Source organism: Trematomus bernacchii, unplaced genomic scaffold, assembly GCF_902827165.1.
Source record: "Trematomus bernacchii unplaced genomic scaffold, fTreBer1.1, whole genome shotgun sequence".
Classification (NCBI taxonomy): Eukaryota; Metazoa; Chordata; class Actinopteri; order Perciformes; family Nototheniidae; genus Trematomus; species Trematomus bernacchii.
Window position 1 is genome coordinate 6,513,742 of NW_022987803.1, and position 24,755 is coordinate 6,538,496.

Genomic DNA, 24,755 nt, shown 5'->3' on the forward strand with positions numbered 1-24,755 from the left:
GGCGGTATAGTAGAGCACGAGCAGTTAGTTTGGAGGTGACTTTGACTTAAGAGCTCCGGATCGTGCAGCTTGACTTCCACACGAGCAGGAGAGAGAAAAAAGTTGGATAAGGAGACGAAAATATTGCAAGAGGACGGTTATAGATGGAGATGGACAAGAGGTGAAGATGCAAATAAAGTAATTATTTAGCTTGAAAGCCATTTTGAAATCAGTGCATTAGATTTCCCCACTTTCATATTTTGTGGTATTTGCATATCATTATGCAATTGAGTACATATGAAAGAATCCTGTGGGGGAAAGAGGTACAAAAGGTTCCATCTCATTTTCTCTTCCTGTTTCTTTCTTCTCCCATTATCCCATGTTTCCTAAATCCATCCTTCCCCTTCTGTCTCCTGCCTTTTAATATGAAATGCATAACTGCTGCCCAGTTCCAGATGGAAATGTGGACCTAAAATGCATGACTTCTCCTCGGAAGATATTAATCTAATATATTTGAATACGGTTTTTTTCTGGGTTCCACAAGCCCTAGACATTTGTGTATTTGGAAAAAGAATTATATTAATAAAACAGACATTTCTATATGGCCAGTGATGGAAATGAACAGTACTTTAAGAAGATGTTACTAGTATTAAGATATACATAAATACAATATTATGATGTTAATCAAATCTAATCATGAATAATTTAGTTTTTGTTCAGAAACTGAAATAGTTTTTTAATCAGTTTTTGAATAGAGATGTTAGGGTTAGCAACCATTTAAAACTATATAAATTATGACTTGTTTGACTTGATTTTATTTTTCAAAGCAGATATTTAAACAATAATTGTGTATCAAAGAATTTCCAAATGTCATTTTTGTGTTAAAGGATTTCTTAAAAATAAATATACTTAAAGGTAGCATATATGTCCTTTTCTGTAGGATCATTAAATAACCTTTGTTTAAGGTTTGTTTTGAATAAAACATGTGAGATTCCTCTGCAATAATCAAGTGATAAATCACAATTCATATTTTTATTTGATTGACAGCCCCAGTATAAAGCAACTGCATTGTTGTTGGAATACTTTTGACACTTAACGCACTTGTTTGCTATCTTTCCCAAAGTAATATAAGAAAATAAATGAACGCCCCCCCCCACACACACAAATCCACATTTTTGAGTCTGTTTTTGTGTGCCTTACCATCATGCATCGATAGATTTAGAGGTGTTAAGTTGTTTTTTTTGTCTTCACTTTTGGTATATAGACCAAGGCCAGCTATCAAAGCAATTCTATCCATGACCTGATCTGATGACCATTTAGCCTCTTGGGGCAACAGCTGATATTCAGTCCGCAAATATCAATACTAAGACCTAATCTTACATGGGCTGGAGGTGTCCTTGTCAAAAGCTGACTCAAAACTGCACCCCCGGCGCCAAAACATTACAATTCCTTTATTTGTCCCTCGACGGGGAATTTCTATTATTATTACATGTTACATTACATTACATGTTACTTGTTAGACGCTTTTATCCAAAGCGACTTACATACTCAATACTGTGGGCAATCCCCACAGGAGCAATTTGGGGTGAAGTGTCTCAGGGACACAACGACATGCTGACTGCAGTGGGGTTTGAACCTGTGCCCCCCCCTGTGCCGAACACCAAAGCACTAACCCACTACGCCACACGCCTCCCTATTATGACAGCAGAAGTGCAGATAAAGTAAAGAGAATAGACTTTCATATATTTATATTCATTAAAAAAATTTGCTTTAATTAATTAATTTAATTAATAATTTAAAAAAACACAATACAGTAAGTACAAAAAAACAAATAACAGATAAGTACACCATGGTAAAATAAAATGGCAGTATTTATTAAAACAAATTCAAATGTGACCATATCAAATTAAAGAAGTACCGGTTACTGTTTGCCGATTGTAAATAAATTGAGAGAAAAAATTAAGCGTATATTGCACAAAGATGGCAGCGCCATCGCTCTGACACCTCTCCATCAATGCATGTGTTTGTCTCATTAAACAGTAAACGATATCTTTAATAGAGTGAATTTCCCCTAGGGGATTAAAACCAGTATGTCTTCTAAGTTCTTCTACAGTCAGTAGAATGGTGTTCCACCAATTTGGAGGTCGATTGTTTGATCTGCAGTCAACATGAGGAATTGTCCTAGGGCAAGCGTTGTAGCATAGACTGATAAAGAGCTGTGTTAATGCAGTCCATTCACCATATACAAGCTAAATGACAGGAAAAACAGCCACTGGATAATACAGTTTAAGGATGCAAAGTTAAGTAATGTAATAAAAAGTTGAGCTTTTTCATTACATAAATTAGTTTTTTAGCAACAGCATAGTTTCTCCCCAGATACCAACCTTTTTGTTTGGAATCTAAAACTCTAATTTTTATCTTACGATTTTAATCTTCTTCCTGTCTTTTGAATTCAGCAGTATGATTGCTGCGCCCTGAATACAGCTATTATCATAATTCTCCTTCCCTCTTTCTCTCACATGCACAGTCACACATTTACAGTAATCATCCATACTGTATGATCCGCTTCTCACTAGCTCTTGCATAATGTCTCCCACCCAGCATTCGTTTATTTTCTGTAGCTGTCTCTCTGTCTTGAAACCAGGCAGTCTAATTAGCACTTTCTGTCAGCTTGCCTCCTCGGGAAGCGAACCTCCCATTGAGCACACAATTTCCACACAAAACTTGTACATGCACACACAAGCTCATAGGGGTAATCTAACTATTAGTCTTTCCACAGATCATTGAATGTGAAAGATGTACAAGTTTCTCTTTTTGTTTCCCCTTTCCATCTGTCTCTGTCACTCATTCACAATCCATTCTATGTCCAACTTCTGTAGAAAATAGTACAGTACATTGGGTAAGCTGTTGTTTTTATCCTAGAAATTAGTTGATTCCAAGAAAAGTAGGGCTGCTGTTGCTGGAGGAGCTGTGGCTCTGGTTGCTGATGTTTCAAAGGCTCATGTTCATTCATTTCCTGGATATGTTTCAGTCTATATGCATGTATTACATCCTTGTGTGGGATTTCCTGCATTACCATCCCTGCCAGATTGTTAGGGAGTTATTTCCTTACACAGAATTCAATTACCAGTTTAACATTTCTTTTTGTATTCATCCAAAGATGTGTTCAACTTGCTCTATTCCCCTTTGATATTTATTCTAGCTCTTAACCCTAACCCAACACTAACACCCACCAACATTTTGTTTAAGATGAATTTGCACACATTCCCAATTCAAAGGACTCTATCAACTCCAGATCTGATCGCCAGCGATTGGAAACATGACACAGTGGTTAAAAAACATGGTCATGTGACATGCGTTGAAGTGAATATATAATATTATTATAATTTATTGTCGAACACTTAGAATTATTTTCCTCCTTAAAGCCACCAGAAATCATTGACAGAAAAGGTCAGTTTTAGAAAAACACTCCATTCAAACTCGATTTGCAAAATAAGACTTGAATTGAAAAGAACAAATCAATATCAATGCCACTCGTCTGATGACAATTTGACCTATGGGGCAACAGCCAATATTTCAGGAATCCCAGTATAGTCGGCAGATATCCAGGGCAAGACTTTGAAGCGTCCCATGGCGCTTATTTGTGCCGGAGGACCGAGGATCGATAACGGAGGAGCGATAATCGAGGAACCACCGGACCATCCTCCGGTGAAATCCACTCGCCCAGCCCCCTTACTGTGTATCGCTCACTGATTGGACGAGGCAGCGCATGCACTGATCTGATGCTTCTTAAAGGGCCCATGTCATGGCCATTTCCACTGATCATAATTACATTGTTGAGGTATACTAAAATAGATTTATACTGTGCAATTTTCCAAACTCACATTGGTTTCGCATACAGCATCTCTGTCAAGCATGTGTATTCAGCAGTATTCACTTTCTCCACTAAACGACTCGTTGGAGCTCTTGCCCCCCCCTCCCTGTGAGCCTAGTGTGCTCCGATTGGTCAGCTCGGCCACTCGTTCTGATTAGTCAACCACCAGAGAGGCTGCGCCCATGTCAGTGCTTTTCCCGGCTGCTCTCAGCGTAACATCAGTCTTATCATGGCGTCGGTACAGCGGTATATTTTATATACATATATATTTTTAACTGTTGTTATAGAAGAGTGTGACGGCCCCAGGGCCTTTGTCTTACGATGGGGTGGAGCTGAAGAGGCTAATCAGCACGATCACGGACACCTCCGGACACAGTCTCTCTCCAAAGCGGCTGCAGGAAGACTAACTCTGCGATCCTCTCAACCACCTGTCTCTGCATTTACCACAATAAATGTGCCGTGGTTTTGTAAACTCGTGTATGTCTCCTTGTCTTTCCGTTGTGGCCTACGAGCTACTCTCATAACAAAGAGTAAGTTATTTTTACCCGTTATAAACTACTACTGTTTGATGAGAAATCAAATCATGGTTTGCTATATATGAATTCAGGGAAGAAAGGATAGGCCTACTAAGTATTTCCATTAAACTTTATTTTTAGAAATGTACAAAATGAACATAAATATACATATATACACGGTATATCATCCATTCCTCCTCCTCGCATCTTGCCTGCGCACAGTCGGTGCGGTGCCTTTTAGCACCCTCAGTAGTAGTAGAATCCCTTCCCCGTCATGGATTGTCCGCCAGGATCTGGCTGGACGAAATCAAATGCAAATCACAAAATATTAGAGAAACTTAGTTGTTTTAGATTCGTTAGTAGTAGTTGTGTAATGAACAGCTTGCCTGCTAATATGCTAACCTAGCTTTGTTTACCTTGGTAGCTAACACGATATGAACGTTAGCTTGGAGGAAAGGCAACTATAATGCAGTGTAATAAAACTACTATGAACAAAAGCTAGTGGTTCATATTAGGCTAGCAATAACGTGTTTATAATTGCAATCGTATACGGGTATTCTGCTACGTTTGGTCATACAATGTAACTTGCATGAATACATTGTTTTGCGCTAGCATACAGCTAGCCTCGTTAGCTACATGCAGTATATGTACGGTCACAATGTACGGTAAATCACAGTACAGTATACTGTATGAGTATTCCGTGTGTGTGACTGCAGACATTCTCCTGCCATGACAAACATGTAAGGCCATCTGCTGACATTGTAGTTGATATATTTAAACGCTAGCAACGTAGCATCACAAAAATGTTTTTCTGACCAAAACTAGCTCTAGCTCCGTGTGTTAGATCGCTACGCCAGCTATAATGTAATTACGTTTCGCGACTGACCGGCAAATCACCCGGAGTATACTGTCAATAGGTATTTTGTGTGTGAATGCAGACATTCTCCTGCTATGAGATACATGTATGCAAGGCCATCTGCTGATATTAGAGTTGATATATGGAAACTCTAGCAACTTAGTTAGCACAGTTAGCACTGTGTCAATGGCTTAGCAGTCCAACACAGTTTACACATTTAAACAGTCTTGTTTGATAAATACACAAATAACAATGCAAACTTACAGGTTGTATACCCAGATCTTCCCCTGCTCCAAACGGTCCAAACAAGCTGTGCATATCCGGCCTCAAACTGGGCAATGTTTTGGAAGCTTTCGTCTGTGAAATGCCGGTTCTTCGAACCTCTGGAGGAGGAACACGCCGCTGCTGGTGTGGCCATAGCTCTTCGGGATTGGTCCATTTCGTTCTGGGTACCGCATGACATCAGGCGGTACCCGGAACTAAATGGAAGACTCAAATGGGCAGTGACGTATCTCCAACGAGGCGTTTTGGGGAGGTATTTTCTGTGTTAGAGTTTTACTCGCTACAGGGTGTACTTTGAGGGTTTTGACTCTGCACACCGTTTACATGCATAAAAACCTTCATAACACACAAGGGGACGGGTAATAACCGGAAAAGCATGACATGGGAGCTTTAACATCAGAGCAGTTTACCAGCGGAGTGAAGAAAACACAATAAACTCACAGGAGTCACTCCTCAGTTTATACAGTGTTTTGTTTCAATTAATGTATCATCTAGATATATCTGAACAAAGTGGACAAAAATAATTGTATTATTTTATTGGAAAAAAAATTCATGATCTCCAATTCATTTTTATTATGAACACAATACAATCGAAAGAGAGACAGATTTAATGTCTGTCAGCAGGAACAGCTTTTTTCATTTGACATTTTTGACCCAGAAAGCGACGCAGCTTCTGGTCCAGGCTCTCGTCATCTCACGCCTAGACTACTGCAACTCCCTCCTGGCTGGTCTACCTGCATGCGCCATCTGACCTCTACTTCTCATCCAGAATGCAGCGGCTCGTCTGGTCTTCAACCTTCCTAAATGTTTCCACACCACACCGCTCCTCCGCTCCCTTCACTGACTTCCAGTAACTGCTAGAATCCACTTCAAGACACTGGTACTTGCGCACCATGCTGTGAATGGATCTGGCCCTTCCTACATCCAGGACATGGTTAAACCATACACCCCAGCACGTGCACTCCGCTCTGCATCAGCCAAACTGCTCGCTGCACCCGCACTGCAAGGGGGACCCAAGTTCCCATCAGCAAAAACACGTCGGTTTGCTATCCTGGCTCCAAAATGGTGGAATGAGCTCCCCATTGACATCAGGACAGCAGAAAGCCTATCTTCCAGCGCAGACTGAAAACTCATCTCTTTTGACTCCACTTCGAGCGATAGAATTACTAACAAAGAATTGCTAACATAGCACTTATATACTAATAAAGGACTGGCTTATCTAAAGCCAGTTGAGTAGCACTTGAAATGTTTTGGCTCTATGAAACCTGATGTACTTATATGATTCTGTTTTCTTCAAGTTTGTATCTTCTTGGTGGAATGCACTTATTGTAAGTCGCTTTGGATAAAAGCGTCAGCTAAATGCAATGTAATGTAATGTTTATTGTCATTTCCATTCAGTCACAGCTGAGACATGAATTACGTGATTTGTCTCAGTTTAAAAGCCAACACAACACAAGTGTAAGTGCTGTGACTTAATGTTATTGTTATGCCTACAACAATACCGTTACGATAATGCAACCAACCTCTGTTCACATTTATTTAACCCACAATATTTCTGTTATGCTTTCTCTTCTCTCAATTATTTTCCATACATCCCTGGTGAGAGGGACTAAGACGCAAGGAAAAGACTCAAGTGAGGGACGCAGGGATGGAAGTTAAGCGAAGTGAGACGCAGCTAAAGTCTACAACCGGGTTTTAGCCAGTAGGCAGTCTAGTGGGACAGTAGTGGGTCAGTAGGTAGAATGGTCCAGTGGCGTTTTTATATGTACAAAAGTGGTGGGGCACAAAAAACGTAGATGTCTATATATAAGCTTCTGCAGTGACGTGCAGTGAGGTTCATGGCTGGTGAGGCACTGGCACTGACTCTTCAGGTTTACAAATATTATATTTTGACCTAAACCAAAATATAATATTATTTTCAAAAGCTTTTTTTGTCTGATGCTTCGATTAATTTTAAACAGACAGTTCAACAAAAGGATACCCAAAAAATGTAATTTTATCATTTAAATATTGAATTGTTCTCTCTTAGTAAGATCCCATTTTCAATAAAATTGCAGTCTTACCTTGACTTGAAGATGAAGTCCATTTGCCTATCCTTCTGGACAAACATTTCTATTACTTTTTTGTAAAAGTCCTCCTTATCTTCTTGTAGTTTCAAAAGTCTATCATAAATCTAATCGATAGATTTATGATAAAAAAATTATAAAAGTAGGGTAGACATGTGGATGTTATCCGGCTGATCAAAACGTGCATTTATCTAACAGGTACGTTTCCCACAGATCTTATTTCGAGCTATTTTCTAAAATGCTATGGAGAAATCTCATTGCTTTTTTGTGCTTACTTCCTGGTTTTAGGACGCGCCACTGCAGCTCTCTCGTCTCCTCTTCAAGCACCACACTTTTCGCGGCACACGTACTTACAGCCAATCAGCTCTGAATGATTTGAGATGACGTATGGTGGGGATGGTAGCTCCGTGCCCCTCTGGTCATTATTTTTTTGCCACACACATTACATAGAAAAATACTCTGAGCATGCGCAGTGTAGTTTTTACAGTCACCGTTCACTTCACAGCGAGAGGAAGGGGCATGATCAGGTTTTGTCCCACATGGCTCTAAACAGCTCAATAGGCACACACTGTGACTGTAGACACACTAATTAGAAGAACACAGACTAAAACAGCAATGTACAGACGAATCAGATGATTAAACATGATCTTAAAATATATTTTATATATTTTTTTATTTATTTTTTGCATTTTTGTAATCATTATTTGTAATACTTTCTGCTGACACTAGGTGGGGCTGTGCCCCACCTGCCCCTAATGACCAGTCGCCACTGGAATGGTCGTCCACCAATCGGTGAACTTTCCACTGTTACATTGGTGGAACACTAAAAAGACAATATTTAATAACTAACCCTAGTAACAATTAGTTGATATATACCAACCCTGTTATTGGCAAGGCCATGACATCATATTTTTGTGTTTTTTTCTCTGTTTAAAAAACCCCAAAGTCAGAAAGCTTGCTAGCTATGTCAAGCTAACAGACCTTCTTTAGATTCTTATTCCATTATTCACTATATTAAATAAAATATATAAAATGCTGAAGACAAAGTCCTAACGAGGAGTAAATAGCAAAGTACAGAGAAAATAAGAATGAGCTTGGAGTGTTATAGTTACATTCAGAGACTAGCACTAGCATGGTTCTGGGTTAGCCATTAGCTAGTGTACCACCTAGCTGCTAGCACGGCCTATTTCATGAGGATGTGTTCATTTAGTGGGAATGCTGATACAGCATTCCAACTATATGTTATGCTACGGACAAAATTCTTATTATTATTCCGCCAACTTATTTTGGCCCTCTTTCTCCTCCCACATTCAACATCGCAGAAACTCCGTTCAAACATCAGAAAGTTCAGCTCAGTCGGGAATCGCAGGCTATTACTTTTATCATTCATAACTTTCATAATTCCAGAGATACATCCCATAATTCATCAAATTTTTAACATGGAAGTCAATGGAGACATTCTTCAGACTTCAACAAATCTTCATGCGACTTCAACTGCTAACTGTTCATTCATACTTTCACTCAGAAACCTCATTCCAACTTTAAAATGTTACACATCTTTCTGACATTATTCGTGTAACACAACTTTGAAATCTGATTCTTACCTTTAGAGATATTAAACATTGTTCAGACCTTGTTAAAGAGGTTTTCTTCAGATTTTAACATTAACTAGAGTGCGTGATGTCACAGCTAGAGTGTGGGAATTCTTGAAATGTGCCTTCATATCTTTTTTTAAAACTGCCATAATTCCCAAACCCTACATTCTTGAGACATAATTTTTCATGACAAACGTAGGAAAACATCTCGTAGCTTGAAAAATGACAAATAATTAAGCAAAAATAATTAAACAAAATGCCTCTTGAGGGCATGAAGTGACAAAAACTTTCAACATGTCTCCATTAAAGCCCATTGTAATTTCAGGCAGATATGTCCTCACAGCAGCAGTCGCACACCTTTTAGTTAAACTGCCAAAAAGGCCACATTATTAACCCGAAAGTACACAAAAATTACACTTCAGATACTCAACTTCCTTGACATGCTTCACGTTTTGAAATTTCACAGATATCTGTTACGGTTCTTCGACAAAACGTTCACATGTAACAGGTTTATCTCTTATTCAGAACAATGGAAACCTTTGATCTCTACAGAGCTCGTTAGCTCAACTATAAACACCTGTGTAATAGAACACGATGATGTCATCACTCCAACTGACATGCTCAGAGCAGCAGACTTCAGATAATGGTTAATGGTCGTGCCCTCAACAGCTCTACGTCAATTATGGGGTGTCAATTATGGGGTGTCATCATATGCCGTTCAAGAGAAGAGAGAGAGAGGGCGATCAAGAGTCAGTTCTAACTGTTCATTTCATTCTCTCTATCTTCCTCTTCCTCAATATCTTCCTCTCTCCATCTTCCTCTTCCTCAATATCTTCCTCTCTCCATCTTCCTCTTCCTCAATATCTTCCTCTCCCCATCTTCCTCAATATATTCCTCTCTCCATCTTCCTCTTCCTCAATATCTTCCTCTCCATCTTCCTCTTCCTCAATATCTTCCTCTCTCCATCTTCCTCTTCCTCAATATCTTCCTCTCCCCATCTTCCTCAATATCTTCCTCTCCATCTTCCTCTTCCTCAATATCTTCCTCTCTCCATCTTCCTCTTCCTCAATATCCTCTCTCTCTCTCTCTCTCTCTCTCTCTCTCTCTCTCTCTCTCACACACAATGTTCCAAACGGCCCAAAACTTCACAGGTTTGGTAACGATGCAGCCATCAACGCATCTAAGCGTAGCCGTTGCCATGGCGACAGACCACTCGCCATGAAACACGATGTCGTTGTAAGTCCAATGGAAACGGTCCAATCGCCCCCCAAACTTCGCTTGTATATCACCGGTCCAGCCCTCAACAGCTCTACGTCAATTATGGGGTTTCATCATATGCCGTTTCCATGGAAACGCATCCCTCGCCATAAAATATGATGTCGCTATAACTACTATGAAAATGTTCAAAAAGTGCTCAAACTTCACATGTGTGCTAACAGTCCAGCCGTGAAGACATATACGGGACAGTTTTGAGATTTCTTCAAATGCCGTTGCCATGGCAACACAATGCTCGCCTTGAAACACAGTTTTCTCATAACTTCAGTGAAAATACTCCAAACAGCCCAAAACTTCACAGGTTTGGTAACGATGCAGCCATCAACGCATCTAAGCGTATTAAGGGATGTCATCAAATGCCGTTGGCATGGCGACAGATCATTCGCCATCAAGTTAGTTCAAAAGTTTGCGGTTCAAATATTCTGCTGCTTTTCCAAGCCTTTTTACTTTCTTTTCTTCTCTCATCACACATTCAAGCCCCCAGTGTTCATGTATCATTTCAATCTAAATTCTTCACTTTCTTCTTACACATTACATTTCAGCATAGCAGTTTAGCGTCAGCTTTTCAGCATAAAGCATTCCCACTAGCAATTTCTTCAGGAATTGCATTCTCTAGTTCACTTTGAAGTGCAAATATCTGATGTGACAAAATGCCAACAGGCGTATCTGTAGAAAAGCCAAAAACATATACATTCTGCTTGCTAGCTGTACATGATTTCACACATGCCACTCCCCCAACATTGAAACATATAAACAAATATGTACTGTGATGAATTTGTCTTTATTTGTGTTCTGCTGTGGTCAGGATTTGTATTTCACATGCTAATGCCATATTTTAGCTTGAATACAAACAGTTTCCAGTGAGGATGTTCACTCTCACAGTACATTTATTATGAAGGGATACAGCTATAACCAGAAGCAATTATTATATCTGAGTCTAAATCAGAGTGATAACTCAGGATGGAGATGAAGGAAAGAGAGTCTGATGTTTTTTTTTTGTATTGACCTTTTTTTTAATGTGAATTTTAGGAGTGTTTTCATTAGCATGAGGGATTGGTATGCATCCCACTATGGAACTGAGTCCAAGTGTTGACAGCTTCTGTAGCCTTTCACAACGTTTAAATCAACTCCTCATTCACCGTATCACTCCATCTCCCTCGCCGCTCCACGCCTGTCTACCCCGCTTAGGTTCAAGTCTTACTTGAGACAGGGGGGTACATTTATCCCACATAATTTAAACATACTTGATACAAGTGGAACATTAGCATTACAAACACCCTCTTTCACTCCACCTTTAGGGGTCAAATGCCAAATTAAACTTACCCCGTACACTTCCTGTTTGAAAATATTCTCTTAATTGGTCTTCATAATTATTTAAAGGTCAATGTAATGCCCTACACCATGGGTCGGCAACAGGCGGCCCGCGGGCCATTGTTGGCCCGCCAGCAATAATATTTGGCCCGTAATTTTGAGAATAAAAAATAAAAAAATATTTTGAGATTTTTTTTTATTTTTTTTTTTACAACATCGGACCGACAGTCGCACATATAGGCTATAATGTCCGAATAGAGAATCTACCTACACCTGAAGAATGCTTATTGTACTTTTATCTATGTTGAGAATGAATGACATACAGCACAGGCACAATCAGGCAGCGGGGTGCACTGACAATTAAAGTACTTATTTAAAGGACACCTATCATGCTATATTTAAATGATATATTGTAGGGCCATACCTATATAAGGTATATTTATACGTTTCTGTTTTCAAAATACCAAACAGATCATGCATTTTAGCCATGCCTCATTTCACTCTATTTGCTGTTCTCCATCCCTGTTTTTGCAGGGGGCTGATACTGTGAGCTGCAGCTGACCACACCCCCCTGCAGGAGAGGGGAGCGTGCTCTGATCAAGTCAGAAGAGGGGGAGAAAAAGAGATCTCCGTCCTCCGTGTTTTATTCTTATATTATTATATAGAGTCGTTATTCATTTGTTTTAAAGCTCAATAAATAACAAAGAAGACCTTTGACCGGCACTTTTATAATTTTGTCCGGAAGATTTCAACTTTAACGGACATCTTGACCGGCGAAAGAAAACCTAACTGAAACTCTGCCGCACGGTCCCCTCGTTCCTTGGAAGAGGCGGAGAGGTGGGTGTTTGTCATCTGCTGGTGGACTAACCGGAGAGAATTACAGTGCTTGCCTCGGGGAGGGAGAACAAAAGCCACAACGGAGAATAAACAGAAGGGTAACCATGGCAACCATGCGCGGGAAGTCTTCTTCGCTGCTTTTGTGGCAGACTACAGCGCCACTTAGAGGCCTGGCATATGTACTACAGCGTCTCCAGCGCTTTCGAGCGGCAATGGCCGGCCGTGGCCCAACCCCTCATTCCCCTGATAGGTGGAGAGTTGGCCCAATAGCCGTAGCGCCACCGTCCTGACGTCAGGACAGTGTTCAAATCTGGATCAGTTTTTATCAGATCCGTTGCAGCCCCTATTTTAGAGACTTGGGTATGGAGGAAAATAGAGAGGGTTGTGTTTTCTGACACTTGGTGAGTTCCCTGGAACACCGGGGACACATATTCATGTATAAAAGACATACAAAAGTGCATTTTGCATGATAGGTCCCCTTTAACTATTAAATACATTGAGTTTGAGTAAAATACTTGGTTACTGATTAATTTAGGTTATAATATATTAAATAAATTGCAAAGCAAAACATGCTGTAATTTATTTATTTTGTATTTTTTTAAAGGTTTTCAACCTGAAAGAATACTAATGTGTCCTTGAAAAGTTGAAATAAAGAAAAGGAAAAAGGATTCCAGTTGTCCATGCGTCCTCTGTTGCCCCTCAAGCCTCTCAAATGTGGGCAAACACTCAAATAAATGCCAAAAACCCAGAGAACTTGACAATACTTATCAGAATAAAAGTATGTTAAATAACACTGCTACCTAGTTAATAACTCACTCAGTGGAGGCTCGTCCATTGAGGAAAGGGAGGACCATCCTCCCTAAAATTTCAGAAAAAAATAAACTTAGAAGAGAACAATAAATACACCTCAATTTAAAAGATAAGTCTGTTAAAATACAGATAATAGCCCTGACTTTTAACATGGGACTGAAATGGGGCAAGAGACGACGAGCCTCCCTTTGGGCGGGTCTATCCAGAGGCTCTGGATTGGGCGCCTATATCATCAGTGAACCAATCAGCGGATCTGACTGCGCATCAGAGTGTTGATGGGGAGGGTTATCAGCGATATCAGAGTTTTTTCTGAACCGGGGAACAGGGGCGCTCGCCCTCTTACCAAAATAAATTCCTTGAATTAGGCTTTGATTATGTTCTGGCCCGCCATCTTGTGGCTCAGCAAAAAATTGGCCCACGGCCAAACTTACTTGCCTACCCCTGCCCTACACCCTTCAACTTCCCATTTCCATCCCATCTCCCCTTCCTCCAACTCTTGTTTATACTTCCGCGCTGCTCTCGCTTGTCAAGCAAATTCTCGCTAAGTAACATTTCAAAGAGACATCAGCGTAATTGCTTGGTAATGAGTAGACAGTTGCGGGTTCGTGCACACACACATACTGACAAACACAGACACACAATGCAGTTTGAGCCGAATATATTTACGTGTCCTCGTTCAAACCCGGCAGGATATGAAGGAGAGGGGGGATGTGAGTTGGCCCATCTCTTGATAAGGTGCGCGGTCTCAACAGGAAATAGACATTAGCAGTGGAGATAATTGGCTGGGCCTTTCATGTGCGTGTTTGTAAGTATATATGGATAAGGGTGTGTGTGCAGGAGGTGTAGAATGAGGTCATATCAAGGGCAGAGGGAGGTTTAAAATTATGCATTTGGAAGAACTTGAAAGACTTCCTGTACGCGCAGCAGCAATCTTTAAAATACCACTATGAATACACATTTTTAACCCAACCACACTATCCTGCCGTTACTCCTTCCAATAATGGATTCCCTTTTTTGCCTGTCATGTTGAGTCTAACTTTTTTCAAATTAACTGGCTTTTTCTTTCACTTTGAGACATTTGAAATAATGAAAGGCGATGGCATATATTCTTCCACATTTTTTCCCACGCTTCCTTCCGTTGTTACATGAGGTAACGTCCCATGAGGTATTTCCAGGAGATGAGAGCCAGAGTCGTGAAATTGTAGTTGGCAAGTAATGCAAACAAGTCTCACACACACACACACACACACACACACACACACACACACACACACACACACACACACACACACACACACACACACACACACACACACACACACACACACACACAAAAATCACTTAATGCTACAAAGGATACAGCGGTCACCCTCCTTTTTTACTCTGTCATTTGTTTTCTCCTCTATTTCTCTTCATTCTGACTGTGATAATACTTCAGCCTTGTTTGCAGCCTCCTTCATTATTTAGAGCACAGGCATAAATTAAACATAATCCAGGAGAAACTTCTGTCGCAGTCGGTACTTCTTAGAAATAGCAATCAAATATGTAGTTGTAGATCCTTGTTAATGCATATTTTAAGAAATTATATTCATACCTTCAGAGTTTCAAGAAATAATTGGCATCTAACCCTCCAATACAGCCAACGGCAACACACATAACACATTTTTAGACCACAAATAATAAGAGAAAAGTTCAACCTTTTAGAAAATATACCTATTTTCTTACTTTCCAAGAATTGGATAAGAAATGTGATACCACGCTTATATTTTGTGTGCATAAAAGCAGTATTCATTTCTTTTTTTGCTACTTGCGGGCTGCAGATTTTTTTTCCTGACATACAGTAGCTTACTAGCGCCTTACAGAATTGCCAACAAGTCCTCCAACTCATACTCATACGACCAAATAGGTTGATTGTTCAAGCCCTTATCGAAGGTTAAAAACACAAAAGCATTGTACACCATTTAAACCAATCAATGTTGTGTAATTAACAAGGATAAACTGATGTTATATCTCTCACAGGCTCCGCCCTCTACTGGACTCTATGGGTACTACCTTATCATGCAAGCATTCACCTACTGAGACTTCTATAGACGTAGCCGGCCCCGGGGCGGGCCTACCTGAATGCGCGCGCATCTCACCGTATGAAAGGAGGCCTCGCCTCCTGACCGTCATCCCTTTCTCTTCAGCGAGCGGAAGTGAACACTGAGCAAGACGTGAAAGAGAAAGAGATTGACGAAACAGCATGGAACCACTCCTAGAGCACCGAACCTGCCCGACATGCCCTGGCCTGATCGCAGGGGCTGACCCGCACCGCCTGTGCTTCCAGTGCCTGGGGCCGAACCACGCCGAGGAAGGCCTAAGCCAGTCGCCGGCCTGTAATGCCTGCTGCATGATCCCGCAGCTGAGCCGCCGGCATTGTGGCGAGCATTTCCAGGTGAAGTTCGGCCCGCAGGTGGAGGTGGAGGATCAGGACCTCGAGGTGGATGAGCTCGATGAGGTGCCATTCGAGTTCACCCTCCCGATGGGCCGGGTGGCCGCGTTCGCGGAGGGGGAGGACGACGAGGACGCCTCGTTGTCTGACACCTTCGGCTCCGGCGGCCAGGAGGGTCCAGCACAAAGGTCTGCGCGTCTGGACTTTCTGGCGGTGATGACCCTGGCGGCGGAGCGTGTGGGCTTACCGCTCCCCCCACCGCTGCCACCGAGGCCTGTAAGCCGCCTTCAGCAGGGGTTTTACGGCCCGGTGCTTCCGGCGCAGCCGGCCTTCGTCTCGCCCCTGTTGCCAGATATCTGGCAGTGTGTGTAGGCAACGTGGTGGCGGCCATTGAAAACGAAGGACGGGTATCATCAGTGGCTTGGACTCACCGCCCTGTCCAAGAAGGACCGAGAGGATCTCCTTGGAGCCCCCATGCCCACGGAAGGGCTCTTCGGATCGATATCCTCGGTCACCCAGCGCTTCAGCCGCCTAGAGAGGGTGCAGCTTAGCCGCATGCTACCGCTGGCTCTTCCTCAGGCGCCGCAACGCGCTCCTCCGCGGGCTTCCCTGCAGGCGAGGGAGCGCAGCGCAGCGGTGAGACGTAGGGAGAGGCGTATGGAGCTCCCGTGCCCGCGGCGCCCTCCACCTCTTCGGCCCACCCCGTGGAACCGGCGTACCGGCAGCAGAGAACGGCCGGGTGGGGTGCTCCGTCTTCGCGGAGCTGACTGGCGGGGGGAGGAAGCGTCTCGACGGGGGGAGAAAATCTCTCCACCCGGGATGCCAGGGCGAATCCCGCCACAATTCTACACTCACACACAATGTTGACCGTACAAATTACCCACTCGCTGCCCCGGTTGTAGCTCCTGTAAAGGAGGTAGCTAGTGGGCATGCGCAGATGAGAGTGATAAACCGCAGGAAGTGCTATCAGAGCGCTATGCGGGTACAGGGGCATTATGGCCGGCGTATTACTGTCAGGGAACACACTACGCCTAGAGTAAAGACTCAGATCAATGCACTTTACCGTAGTGGTAAAGGGGACATTAGGGTGGAGCGCACGCTCACACAAGAGCGCGCGGCAGTGCGTTCAGGGACCTCAGTAAAAAATCGACCCTTTCTGTGTGGACCCTCCATGGGCAGAACTTCCCTTCACGGGGAGTTTTGCGGCGGAACGGGTCACCAGAGAATATCACAGCTTGTTATTCAGTCTATCCAGGCAGCTAGAGCGGGATCCACCACAGCCTGTTACAGGCCAAAGTGGCTGGGATTCCAGCGATGGTGTGAGGAGCGGAGAATAGAGCCCCTATCTTGTGAGTTGGGCTCTATTTTATCCTACTTACAGTTACTGGTGGACAGAGGGCTTGCTCTTTCTACAGTGAAAGTGTATGCAGCAGCCATCTCATCCTGCCATGAGGGATTTGGCGGCAGGTCAGCCTTTTCTCAGCCACTGATGTTGCGGTCTTTACAGGGGGTCAGGAGGCTGCGCCCAGTAGTGCACACCTCCGCCCCGCAGTGGGACCTGCCGTTGGTGCTCGAGGCTTTGGTCACAGAACCATTTGTTCCTCTGGAGCTCTCCTCCCTGAAAGCACTGTCGTGGAAGACAGCATTGCTACTTGCCTTAACGTCAGCCAAGAGAGTGTCCGAGTTAACCGCTCTGTCGGTGCACCCGAGTTGCTTGTTGATCCGGGGTGACCAGAGCGAACCCCTCCTTTGTGTCCAAGAGCCTAAGGAGTGCGTTCAGGTCGAGGGCTATTCAGTTAGGGGGTTTTAGTCTTCCATCCCATAGTGGGGCCAGGGAAGCTAAATTGCACCTCCTCTGCCCGGTGCGTGCGTAGTTATGTAGTTATATGGAGCGCACGACTGCCCTTAGACGCACTGAACAGCTGTTTGTGTGCTTCGGGGGCGGGGTGGCCGGGAAAGCTCTGTCCAAGAAACGCCTGGCAGGCTGGCTCTGCGAGTGCATTGCACATGCCTACGGACAGGCGGGGAGACCCTGCCCCGCGGGGGTCCGTGCACACTCCATACGGGCTGTGGCTGTGTCAACAGCCTTATTCAACGGTGTGAGTGTGGAGGATATATGCACGGCGGCGTCTTGGTCAACGCCAGGCCCCTTCATAACGTTTTATCTCTTGGACATGGGGAGCCCTCCACACTATAGTCCGTACACTCTGCACGGGGTCAGTGTCTGAGTGTGGGGAAAATGGGGGCCCTTGCACTCTCCCCGTGCTCCTCAGGGACTCGGGAGAGGTGGTGCATAGTGAGCCCATACAGGGCTGGGGACTCTCTCCGTCTGCCTTTGGGCGGACGGACGGACGGGGAGCCCTCAGCACTGTTTCCGAGCACACTTTTCTCGAGGTAAGCGCGTCAGGGTGTGCTCTGTCAGCCGCAGCCCGGACTTCTCCACGGTTACAACCGAGGGAGAGGTGAGTGAGGCGCAGCGGCTGCTAAAGCCGGTCAGGGGCAGTGAGGTGGAACGGTGTTGTTGGACGACAGTGCGTGTATACATCGGGGCTCCGCCCACTGTACCCATAGAGTCCAGTAGAGGACGGAGCCTGTGAGAGATATAACGAGGGGTTACGTATGGTAACCCTTGTTATATAAGCACAGGCGGAGCCCTCTACTCGGGGCACTGTCTGTCCTATACCGCTCGCTGAAGAGAGGTGTAGGATGACGGTCAGGAGGCGAGGCCTCCTTTTAAACGGTGAGATGCGCGCACATTCAGGTAGGCCCGCCCCGGGGCCGGCTACGTCTATCGAAGTCTCAGTAGGTGAATGCTTGCATGATAAGGTAGTACCCATAGAGTCCAGTAGAGGGCTCCACCTGTGCTTATATAACAAGGGTTACCATACGTAACCCCTCATTTTTTAGTGAATGAGTAATGCAGATATCACTGTGTAATCATTTGACAGTGAGGGGAATACTTCCGGTTTTATATGAAAACTTCGAGACCGGAAATACTGTTTTCACCCCGTGAGGGTTGACGCCAACTTTACATGGACGCTGCAGAAAGACGTAGTATAATAACGTTCTCCTGACGAGACCTCAAATAATCTTCGTAATATCTATCAAACTATAGATCCTACACATCCACTGGACGTAGATTCTAAAAGTACAATATACACTTCTCGCTAGAAATCTAATCAAAAAGCATATTAATGGCCAAATTATTCCACAATTTTCCAGAGAGGGTTATTTGTGAATAAACGACCCTCCGGAGCGTTTGCAATCAACGGGAGCATGTGGTTTCTTACACGACCACTAGAGGTGATACACTTTAAAACGTGACTATGGGTCGTAATAAGCTGCTGAACAATCGACCTATTTGGTCGTTTTTTGTATAGGGACAGGCTGGGAATTGCATATTCATTTATGTATTTATTTGTTTCTGCCAATCTGAGCAGAAATTCGAATATTTACTCCTTTGCTTTGTTCTTTATCAAGTTCTTTGCGTTATTTGGCTCTTTAGTGACGATATGCTCCAGTTGGTTTACCAGGCACCTGCTGACTTTGTCTGCTGTGATGCTAGTATACAGTCATTTAGGACCATTGTCACAGAAAACATCAAATCCACTGCTCAAAAATAGTTCATAAAAGTGACAAGAAAAATAAAAAAAGTTGCTCTATCTATGGTAGGGCTAGCTTGCCAAGTCAAAAATACATGTATACTGTTCTCCATCTTTGGGTATGATGCTGTTGCCAAGGTAGGGGGCCTCACTGCCCATACAGTGAGTTAAAATCATTTATCATGGGTACTGTGTGTTTTAAATATGACTGCCAGTGTGTATGTGTATTTTTTTGTTCATGCCTCTAGGACAGGGGTAGGCAAGTAAGTTTGGCCGTGGGCCAATTTTTTGCTGAGCCACAAGATGGCGGGCCAGAACATAATCAAAGCCTAATTCAAGGAATTTATTTTGGTAAGAGGGCGAGCGCCCCTGTTCCCCGGTTCAGAAAAAACTCTGATATCGCTGATAACCCTCCCCATCAACACTCTGATGCGCAGTCAGATCCGCTGATTGGTTCACTGATGATATAGGCGCCCAATCCAGAGCCTCTGGATAGACCCGCCCAAAGGGAGGCTCGTCGTCTCTTGCCCCATTTCAGTCCCATGTTAAAAGTCAGGGCTATTATCTGTATTTTAACAGACTTATCTTTTAAATTGAGGTGTATTTATTGTTCTCTTCTAAGTTTATTTTTTTCTGAAATTTTAGGGAGGATGGTCCTCCCTTTCCTCAATGGACGAGCCTCCACTGAGTGAGTTATTAACTAGGTAGCAGTGTTATTTAACATACTTTTATTCTGATAAGTATTGTCAAGTTCTCTGGGTTTTTGGCATTTATTTGAGTGTTTGCCCACATTTGAGAGGCTTGAGGGGCAACAGAGGACGCATGGACAACTGGAATCCTTTTTCCTTTTCTTTATTTCAACTTTTCAAGGACACATTAGTATTCTTTCAGGTTGAAAACCTTTAAAAAATACAAAATAAATAAATTACAGCATGTTTTGCTTTGCAATTTATTTAATATATTATAACCTAAATTAATCAGTAACCAAGTATTTTACTCAAACTCAATGTATTTAATAGTTAAAGGGGACCTATCATGCAAAATGCACTTTTGTATGTCTTTTATACATGAATATGTGTCCCCGGTGTTCCAGGGAACTCACCAAGTGTCAGAAAACACAACCCTCTCTATTTTCCTCCATACCCAAATCTCTAAAATAGGGGCTGCAACGGATCTGATAAAAACTGATCCAGATTTGAACACTGTCCTGACGTCAGGACGGTGGCGCTACGGCTATTGGGCCAACTCTCCACCTATCAGGGGAATGAGGGGTTGGGCCACGGCCGGCCATTGCCGCTCGAAAGCGCTGGAGACGCTGTAGTACATATGCCAGGCCTCTAAGTGGCGCTGTAGTCTGCCACAAAAGCAGCGAAGAAGACTTCCCGCGCATGGTTGCCATGGTTACCCTTCTGTTTATTCTCCGTTGTGGCTTTTGTTCTCCCTCCCCGAGGCAAGCACTGTAATTCTCTCCGGTTAGTCCACCAGCAGATGACAAACACCCACCTCTCCGCCTCTTCCAAGGAACGAGGGGACCGTGCGGCAGAGTTTCAGTTAGGTTTTCTTTCGCCGGTCAAGATGTCCGTTAAAGTTGAAATCTTCCGGACAAAATTATAAAAGTGCCGGTCAAAGGTCTTCTTTGTTATTTATTGAGCTTTAAAACAAATGAATAACGACTCTATATAATAATATAAGAATAAAACACGGAGGACGGAGATCTCTTTTTCTCCCCCTCTTCTGACTTGATCAGAGCACGCTCCCCTCTCCTGCAGGGGGGTGTGGTCAGCTGCAGCTCACAGTATCAGCCCCCTGCAAAAACAGGGATGGAGAACAGCAAATAGAGTGAAATGAGGCATGGCTAAAATGCATGATCTGTTTGGTATTTTGAAAACAGAAACGTATAAATATACCTTATATAGGTATGGCCCTACAATATATCATTTAAATATAGCATGATAGGTGTCCTTTAAATAAGTACTTTAATTGTCAGTGCACCCCGCTGCCTGATTGTGCCTGTGCTGTATGTCATTCATTCTCAACATAGATAAAAGTACAATAAGCATTCTTCAGGTGTAGGTAGATTCTCTATTCGGACATTATAGCCTATATGTGCGACTGTCGGTCCGATGTTGTAAAAAAATAAATAAAATAAATCTCAAAATATTTTTTTATTTTTTATTCTCAAAATTACGGGCCAAATATTATTGCTGGCGGGCCAACAATGGCCCGCGGGACGCCTGTTGCCGACCCATGCTCTAGGACCTCTAGTAAGGGTAGTCCCCTCAAGTGTTGTTCAGAAAGTTGGTCCCCAATGCAAATAAAAACCAGTATGTGTGTCTGTGTGTACATTGCACATAGTCATTGTCTACATCACAGCTCTCTCCAAAGTGCCACACACTCGCTCACACACACGCACACACTCTTTAATGTTCTGTGTGAGCATACATGTTTTTTTATACACTTTGTCGTTCCCTTGGTGCCACAGTTGTTGACGTTTGCAGCCTGCTTATTAGAAGCAGAAATAAAGTCAAACTGACTGTCCACAAACAGCAGGACACTCAGATCAATTTATGATTTATAAGCAGCCAGAGTTATGCATCGCCCCCTGTAGAGCCAAGTCAAGACCTGAATGCGTCGCTATAGGAATTAGTTAATATTTGATGATGATGTTAAAAGCTTTGGTGAAGTGGCAGCTGTTAGAGTCAGCATTGTGGCAAGTGCTGATTTAAGCATTTCACAGCTTTTAACACAAGCTGAGAACACTCAAATATAGTATAAAACTTATATAAACACAATGATAACTAAAGTGACTTGAGGGCAAATGCACTCTAAATCCTCCAAATTTCGTATGCGTTAACTTCCTGCTGTCAAACCACATTACATATGTGGAATAAAAACTAAATGTAATGACCTCCTAAGCTGGTCCAGTGGGGTCTTCACTTGTCACACCTTTCAAAACACATTAAAGTGATATGAGGAAAGTCATACATGACCCTTACAAACCAGGGGATGATTACACATGATCTTAAATGTATCGACCCCAAGACACCTTAAATGCATCACCAATACATGCATCTTTTTTATGCACCATTAAAAGAAAAAAAAACCTATAATGCTTTGCTCGCATCAAGTGTGCATTCCATTCACTTTTATGAGGAACAGTTACATACATTTAAGTTCCAGTTGTCTTTGAGTTGTCTTTGTGTTCAATGTCCAGTATGTGTTCACTGCACCTTGAAACAGTGCACCTATCCTTGTTTTACGACTTACAGTTTTATAGAAGTCAAGGAGAAATGACCCTACTCATAACTTGATTTCTTACCTCAGTAAACATTGTTAACATAAATTGATTCTCAGTCTTAATTGCTACTTTCAAGTCTTCCTTAATACACTATGATGTTAGTTAGTTTTATTAGGATTTGATTTAGAGTAAAATAAACGGTTAACCAGTGTATCCTTTAGGGCGGGGCTACCTTGTTATTGACAGGCTTATTTCAACCCTTTCACAATATTTCTGTTCATGAATTTTAATGTTTTAGTTGCATCTTTCACCCAATGTCATCATAATGAATTTATTTAGTCATGAGTAAGAAGATGTTCTGTGAAACCTAGTGAATTGCAATCGTATCTTTTCTGTCTCCTCACAGAGGGAGAGGCTGCGGAACATTGAGAGGATCTGCAACTTGCTTAGGAAGGTAAGCAGAGAGGGACACACATTTTGATTTTGAATTTGATTGGTACTTGTCTTGTCATAGAGCATATAACCCCTTTGCTTTTGCTTGGTATTGGATATACTCATCACTTTTAGGAAAATAAGGCTTCTGCTTGACAATTAAGAATTAGATTTCTGAATATGTGGGATTATACTGCCGAAAAAAACATGCAAGTATCATAAACGTGTGATTGCCAACTTATCTCTGCAATATTCCAAAATCCTATTGCTTTTTTGCGAGGAAGCCCTGGCGATGCTAACTTCGAGTTGGCCTACAACAATCTGTCATCACTGCACCACTCTATTTAGAGCTACATATCAGTATTCTATAGGTCTAGTTTCAGTAGTTCAGTATATAATGAATTTTTGATTCACTTCTCGTCTTGCCTCATGTTGACATCAAAAGGGAGACAGAGATGGAGAGCCATGCAGACTATTTTGTGTGTCTGTGTTTAGCCAGTTTTCCTTGAGGCTTAAAAGAGGCCTCCTCCCAGCTTCAATGTGACATCTGTTTCTCCCTCCACCTCTCTGAAACTCACACTGTGCTGCACGTCTCATGCATGTGTGCACGCCACTGTGTGTTTGTGTGTGTTTATGCATCGTTGAACAGCTAATCTTGGTTATCAGTGTTGTCAACTCCAGCCCTCGGGCCCTCCGCTGGCCCCTGGGGGGGAACATCCCCATGCAGTGCTTTTGCAGAAACAAATACATGCTTTGACACACATATAAGAGATACAGTACAGTACAGTACACACACACACTCACACTCACACTCACACTCACACTCACACACACACCTAGTTGCACTGTCCTTGCAGCTGTGACCTACTGTGCAGGGATCATGAGTGGTAACTGCACATGTGCTAACACAAACAGCAGTTAAAGAAGTAGAGTATCACCCAGTTTATGTTTACTATGTGGCTTTCCAATCAATATTCAATATATGAAAAAACATATTCCAAAGCCAGAGACCCTCTAAACCTGTGATGTAATCAATATGTCATTGGATTAGGCACCTCAGGGAATTTTGATTTCTGGCACAATTTCTTCCGTATCAGTTATGGTTTGATGTTTAGTTTAAGCAGGGGTCACCATGCCTGATGAATTGCCTGAAAGATCAATGAACTGGCCCTTGGGTGATCAAATGGATTTCTGGCAGGTAAAAGATTTTGGTTTTGCAGTTTGAGCAGTTCCACTGTCTGATTTCCCACATGGATACTTTCAATAATCCTGTAGTGTAGTGAACTTGAAATGTTACCGGAGTAGTATTTTACCATTTGGTGGCTAAAACTGTAGTTTTGACTGAAACGTTATTTCAAAATACTGCAGAAAAGAATGGTGCATTCCAAGTAATGAATATTTAAAGGTCCCCTATTATACTCTTTTTCCCCAATATAGTTTAGATCTCAGATATATACAAAACATGTCTCTGAAGTGTTTGGCTCGAAATACCAAACAGATCATTGTAGCATGCCATAAACCCCTCGTTTCATACAATACATTTTTTTTAAGAACTTTAATATTGATGTACTAAAAGGGGCCCTATTATGCTTTTTTGGGTTGTGTTATATAGGTTTTTGTGCATGTAAATGATCTGCAAAGACTCCTTTCCT

At 42.6% G+C, this 24,755-nt stretch overlaps 1 protein-coding gene across 3 annotated transcripts in view; it reads left to right on the forward strand.

Annotated features, from left to right (window-relative positions):
* The window catches only part of cnih3 (cornichon family AMPA receptor auxiliary protein 3), a 110,521-nt gene that overhangs the window by 29,936 nt on the left and 55,830 nt on the right, over nt 1–24,755 (forward strand). For 2 of the 3 annotated variants that reach the window (XM_034150672.1, XM_034150673.1), the window contains exon 3: nt 23,078–23,125. The exons of the other annotated variant lie outside the window; for it this stretch is intronic. In XM_034150672.1, coding sequence (XP_034006563.1) covers nt 23,078–23,125 — 48 coding nt within the window. The remainder of the gene's footprint in view (nt 1–23,077; nt 23,126–24,755) is intronic. 3 annotated transcript variants of the gene reach the window in all.